This window comes from Populus euphratica, unplaced genomic scaffold, assembly GCF_000495115.2.
Source record: "Populus euphratica unplaced genomic scaffold, PopEup_1.0 scaffold12.1, whole genome shotgun sequence".
In the NCBI taxonomy this organism is placed as follows: Eukaryota; Viridiplantae; Streptophyta; class Magnoliopsida; order Malpighiales; family Salicaceae; genus Populus; species Populus euphratica.
Window position 1 is genome coordinate 2,397,795 of NW_011499858.1, and position 6,507 is coordinate 2,404,301.

Below are 6,507 nucleotides of genomic sequence, written 5' to 3' on the forward strand. Positions count from 1 at the left end.
AAAAGTTAGAGAGTGGATTGATATGCACTCCCTATGTGCCTACCAGGGAACAACTTGCTGATATACTTACTAAAGGTGTTCAAAATCCTGTGTTCAAAAAAACTTTGGACAAGCTGGGAATGAAAGATCTCTTCCATCCAGCTTGAGGGGGAGTGTTGAAGATTCTGAAGTAATTAAGGCAGATTTGAAGCTGATTTGTTGGGAGTAAAAACAGAAAGTCAGATATCCTTTCCTATAAATCAGAACCTAGCAATAGTACCTATTTATGTGTAGTTAATAGTTGTTCTAATATAGATATGTAGATGTTGTATATATTCAACAATTCATTATGAAATAAAGTGAGAAGTCAGAATTTAACAACTCTCCATACATCCAGCACAATTTTGTGTAGATGACTTCAAAAGGATAAAATGCTCACCAGAATCGACAATGATTTCCCCAGCCAATGCATGCCCCAAGCCAAACACAATGATGGTCAAACTGAAGAACACATCTATCACAATCATGGCAATGCTTCGCTCGTGGAGGCTGCAATTATGGCAAAGAAAAAAAGTAAACAACAACCAAATGCTACCATAATGGTGAAATAGAGTTTCTTGAAAAGAAAAGAAAAGAGCATGTCTGTAACAACACAGCTCCATCAGAAAATTCATAATTTATGCAGTCAAATGATGGTCAAAATACCAACATCAGGAGAAATAAGACCACAGAGCAGGAAAAGCAGGATGTCTGGAAATTGGCTAAATTTCTACAGAGGTTTAAAGCATCATCAGTTAGGACCAAGGTTTTTACTCAGCAACCTAATGCAACCTCATGTTTCTATCAAAATTATTGGAAACAGAACATTAGTTACTTTTTTAGGACAAATTCCCGCAAAATGTGTGAATTTTTAGTTCAATGCAAGAGAAGGAAAAGTTGTCCATGAAGGACATTGCAGTGAACTTTGACAGGTTAGTGATGGGTAAGTACTTCATATGATCTCTGATCATTTTTCTTCTGCATATTCATTTGTAGATTGATGAGATGATCATTTAATATAGTCTATCAAATATTGGAAAAAATAAAACAGCAATAGAGAGAGCAATTTAAGTGCAGTTAAACTTCAATGTTTAAGGGGGCATTGCACCAAATCTTGGGCTTGAATTCACAGGGGTGTATGTTCAAGTCTTGGGGACCAACTGATTTGTGCAAAAATGCTGAAGGATAAAACACCATCCAAATTCTCCATCCAGAACTTTTCAAGGGGCTCATAGTTAAGTAACTGCCTCCATGAGAAATAATTGGGAACAAAAATTCATTTAGGCACTATTAGAAGCTCCACTCACCCTAAATAAGTCGACCTTCTTTCTTATATAATCAATAGAACAGTATGAAAGCACATACTTCTAGATTTAAGCATTCTAGAGTTGGAATGAGATTTTAATTGATGCAACTGAGTGTATAACACAAACTAGGATGTAAACATGAGATAAGAAATACCTGTTCAACATTGCAAAAGGAACATGTCAAAGTTCTGTGAAAAAAGGCAAAGTAGTCAGTAGTAGAGTATGTTAGTTTTTAAATAGATACAGAACAACTGTATCTTCTTTTACCCTTTGTAATCATCACATGAAATCATATAGAAATGAACTCAGTGGCACTACAATCTATTCAATTTCCTGATTTATACCTCTGCTAAGATTTTGTTGAACATCATGTTATCAAATTGAAGAAAACAACAGAAATTAATAATGGGGGGACTTAAAAACTTCATCATCTTCACTTTTCAAGACCTTATGTCCAGACCTTTTGCATCAAATCACATAATCTTCTAAATTCAAGACTCCGGATACAGTTAAGATTTCGTCTAGGCATTGGCACTTTTTGAACAAACGAAGTTCTTTTTACATCTAAAGTTATCTCACTGCCACTCCAGTCAAGAACAAGCAATGACTGTCTTTGGTCAAGTGGATAACAATCCAATCATCATCTAAGAGGTATCAATACACTAAAGCCAGCCAATCATCTTGTGACACAACAGACCAACATGCCAAAGGAAGGGATTCCTGCATGTAGCCAGCATTCATAGTTGTCATTGATTAAAACATTAAGCACACATATCTGCAAAGCACTTGCATACCTAACAGACGTTCCAGGTGGATACAAGTCCAGAACAAGCTTTGTCCAAGATGTAACATTACTTCCTGGAATATTTCTTTCTGACTGACTTCCTTCCACAGTAATAGCCAAGCTACCATTTTTGCTTGAAGCAGGCTGTCTTTGCTTAAACATTATAACAATTAATAGTCAGAGAGATCAATCTGAATGCAGTTCCACTCCAGTTTATTTTAATTAGTGTTATTTGCAATAATTTCCTATTAAAAGAAACTTCAAAATCAGGGCTTACTTGGACATCATTGATGCCTTTCTAAATAAAGAACTTTTCTCATTCACATCCCTCATTGCATCAAGGACATAGCTGAAAGTGTTACAAAAATGGGGAAGAAAACAAAACAACAGAGGAAGAGAGAATATTAGGCAAGTAGTTATGTAAATCACAGAAACTAATGAAATATATTACAGAAATTATGAGTTCTAATCACAAGTCAGATTGATCATAAGGCATTGCAACTCCATCGAAATTTACCCGGGAGAAGAACATGATGTAACAAAGTATTGAATCAATGTTGCAACAAACAGCAACAGATATAATCCAGTGTAGGACCTGAAGGGAAAAAAAATGGCAAATAAATTCTTCAACGTTATGCTACATTGCACACTCATGTTAAAGCAAAGATGAGAACCATACCGAAGAAATTTAACAAATTTTAAAAACACATCAGTAGTTACACCCTCCTTGCATAGATTCGATAACATCCACTAACAATCACATAATTATCCACTCTATTTACCATAATATTTACCTAAAATTCCCATCACAAAGTAAATATAGAAAACACCCTTTGATTACCATGCTAACATATATAAACATCATAGGTTTGTGAACATCATTCACAGTGACTAATTAAGAATCTTGAAATTCCTAAATTTCCTCTCATTGTCAAAAGAAGGGAAAAAAAGGGCCTAATTCACCTAGCATTTCCCAACCAACTTTATAATTTCACCTTTTTTTGCGCGAACTTGCAAATTATCTTGCTGAAACACTAATCAATGTTAGCTATTGACTGTAATTAATTCATTTTACCTCAAAAACTCAATTCATTAAATTCTTTTGACCAATTAACTTCCTAATCCAACATCACTCATATGATCATAACAAGCCACCTTCAACTACATTTTCAATAATTCAATAACCCATTACAAGTTACTCCAGCAATCCAATTCAATCAACAAAACCAAAAGGTAACAAACTTTAACTTTTTATCTCGATCATTACTCTCAAAAAAGAAAGAAAGAAACAACATACCATGGCTTTTGTTTTGTTTTCTCTATTAAATCACTGTCAAAAAGAAAGAGAATGCCCGCATATACAATATGCAACAGCACTAATGCTGCTTTCAACCCCAACGAAGATCTCCTTGCTACACAAACAAAATGACACAATTAACCACAAAAACAAAAGAAACCCTTTATTTCATTTCTGATTTTCTATCACAAAGGCACCTGGATCGGCAAGGCAAGGAACAAAACGGTGGCAGAAATTGAAAATCGACATGGAAGCTAAAAAAATCATTAATTGAGAAAAAGTAAAGAAAAAAGACTAAAAAGAATTCTGGAAATTAAGAGAGAGAGAGAGAGAGAGAGGAAAGCAAAAGTGATGGTTATCTAAAAAAGGACTGATTTTGAGAGAAAAATATGTAGAATTAAAAAAGAAAAAAATAAAAAGATAGGGAGAATGGGAGAAATGATAATGTTGCCCAGTTAAAACTAATTAGGACCTCTACGAGAAGAGAAAGAGTGCGGATTCTTAGGTCTCCGACTTTCAGTAAGGAGAGCGCTAAGGAGAAGGATTCCGGGAATTAAAGTCTATTCAATTCATGGGGTTGACCAGTTGCTGTAGTGGCAGTAGCTTGATTGGAAGTTTTACTGCTCATGAATTATTATTTATCACATTTTTTATAATTTCAGATTTTATTAATTAGCCTATGAGTTAATATAATTAATTTAAATTTATTTTATTTATTTTTTATTAAATTATACTAGTTTAATAATTTGAGAATAATGTTTAATAAATTAATTCAGTATTTTTTGTGTTTTATATTTAATTATTTTTTAATTTTATTATTTAATTTTGAATGGGTTGAAATTAAACTGTTTAATTTATTTTAATTTATTTTTTATAAAAATATCTTACCTCACAGTCAAGAAAATGGATTTTAACATTTAAATTCTAATTAAATATTATTAGTAAAATATTATTTTTATAAGTTATTTGAATTATTTTTTGAAATAGTAAAATTAACCAACTTATATCGGTACCCCTAGCATAATTTTTATTATCATTAAGAATTTTTAAAAAATATATATATAAATACACGAAATATAATAAAGATAATCTACTCATAAAACTATTGATTGAGCTCATAAAAATTTGGACCAATGATAAAATCTTAAACCAAGAAAGTCAAGGTTTTAACTGCTTTCTGACACGATGAATCTTTTCTTTCCACATTTCTTGGTCTTCGGACAAGAGAAGAAAGATTGTAGGTGTATGTATACATACCAGTAAACCAAATTCAATAGCCTTTCTTTTCTTTATTTTTTTTTATTGTTATCTGTTATTGTTAATAAACATATTTATAAGGATGAAGAATTACTACTATTTGATAATTACCATGTAATGTAACTTTTAGTTTTTTTTCCTTGATTATTTTATTAATATAAATAATATTATAGATGCTCAAATCCCTTTTTTCCTTCAAGGAAGCTGAAGATGATTCATTTATAATTATTATTCTCACTTTTGGGTCTTAGTTGAGGAAATTAATTTTCTCAATTAACAGTCTCATCTTCTTCTTTATGAAGCCGATAGGATCCGACGCGCACATCAGTGAAAAATATGACCAAATTATTTTATTTTTTTTTCTCCTTGGATACTCACTCAAGCGAATCAGCTCAAATTAGTGAACACAAGAAAAAAATGGTCAAGAAAGTTAAACAACACCAGGTTTTTGAACTTATCATGGCTTTAGACATCAAAGTAGCATCGTGCTCGACATTTTCTAAGACACATTTGCAAGTTCTGAGCTCGCCAGTTTGCTTTGCGTTTGACATGGCTGAAAAGATGAGTTTAGATATTTGGGCCATGCTTGTTCCATTTGTCTGATTCGCTGTTAGGTCTATCTGCCCAATTAACCAGAGACTGGTAGCTGAAAATTTTGTATGTATATCATTGCAGGCTGGAAATGGGGACACTGACAGGTTCGCTGATTAAAACTACACCTCTACTTCCAAACTGGTCATGACAGACTTATAATTATCATATGAACTTTGTAAGAAACACTGTTACAGATTGACAAATTCCGTTTGTCAAATCAAATGAATGCATAAAGTATTGTCAAACGTCCTGTTGAGAGACAAATGTAAGTGGTTTTTTTTTTTAATTACTTTGGCAGTGCAAAGAAACAGAAGAAATAAGCAAAAAGTGTAGACAGAATGAGAAAGAAAAGGAAGAAATATTCAAGATATATGTAAATTTTCCACAGCAAACAGATATAATAATAGTCCGAGAAATCAAAATATTCCATAAATGTGGCTATATATAACAGGGCCTGCTCCTCCTTTTAAAGAATACAATAACTTTTATTTGTCATGAATTATGCTTTTTATCTGTGCGTGATTTGGGATTGAATCTCCACATAATTTCGTTATGTAAATCAGGGAAAGTCTTGCATGAATTATACAGCGTTATTGCACGTTGTTTATGACAAAGTTCTATTATTTTCACTCTACAAGAAATGTGTGCCTGCGCGTGGGGGTCTCTTAAAAGCTCTTACTTAAAAGAGTTAAAAACATAGTAATTAATAACTCAATATATATGTCATGTTTTTGGATTATATATATATATAATTGAATGAGTAAATGTTCTTGGATATGATTTATGCTAATAAAAAATCTTAAATTTAGGCCTAGACTAATAAATTAAGGATAAACATTATCGATTTAATTGTAAAGAGAATGAATTAAATTGAGTTATATAAAGTAGAGCATGGTTGATTAATGAAAGAACACGAAGAAATTCAAAAGGGGGAATTACACTTGCCTTTATAGGCTTATTCGGCTAACAATGGAGAAAAGAAGAAAATATGATTTGAATTTTATTAACAAATTGATATGTTTTTTATGTATATTTGGTAGCTTATATTGACTTTTTGTGAAGAAATAATTAAAAGGGAACCTAACTAAGGAAAGTGGCGTCTTATGTTTCGTACTAGAAAGAAGAAAAAGGGCTTGGGTTAGTTTGTATTAATTGAATAAATGAATGGATAAGGTGTTGATTAAAAAAATGATAAAGGAACTGTTATGTTATCATTGTTGAAGAGATTAGGCTTGATAAGCTTTCGGGGT

The 6,507-nt window shown here is 32.0% G+C and overlaps 1 protein-coding gene across 1 annotated transcript in view; it reads right to left on the bottom strand.

The window, feature by feature from the left end:
* The window catches only part of LOC105124059 (protein S-acyltransferase 10-like), a 10,455-nt gene extending 6,497 nt beyond the window's left edge, over nucleotides 1-3,958 (bottom strand). Inside the window, exons 1-7 of the mRNA XM_011023916.1 lie at nucleotides 3,604-3,958; nucleotides 3,407-3,521; nucleotides 2,627-2,704; nucleotides 2,387-2,458; nucleotides 2,120-2,257; nucleotides 1,480-1,513; nucleotides 419-528 (exon numbers count right to left, since the gene is read on the bottom strand). Of these exons, the coding sequence (XP_011022218.1) occupies nucleotides 419-528; nucleotides 1,480-1,513; nucleotides 2,120-2,257; nucleotides 2,387-2,458; nucleotides 2,627-2,704; nucleotides 3,407-3,521; nucleotides 3,604-3,673 (617 nt within the window). The 5' untranslated portion in view covers nucleotides 3,674-3,958. The remainder of the gene's footprint in view (nucleotides 1-418; nucleotides 529-1,479; nucleotides 1,514-2,119; nucleotides 2,258-2,386; nucleotides 2,459-2,626; nucleotides 2,705-3,406; nucleotides 3,522-3,603) is intronic.
* Between the last annotated feature and the right edge of the window lie 2,549 nt (nucleotides 3,959-6,507).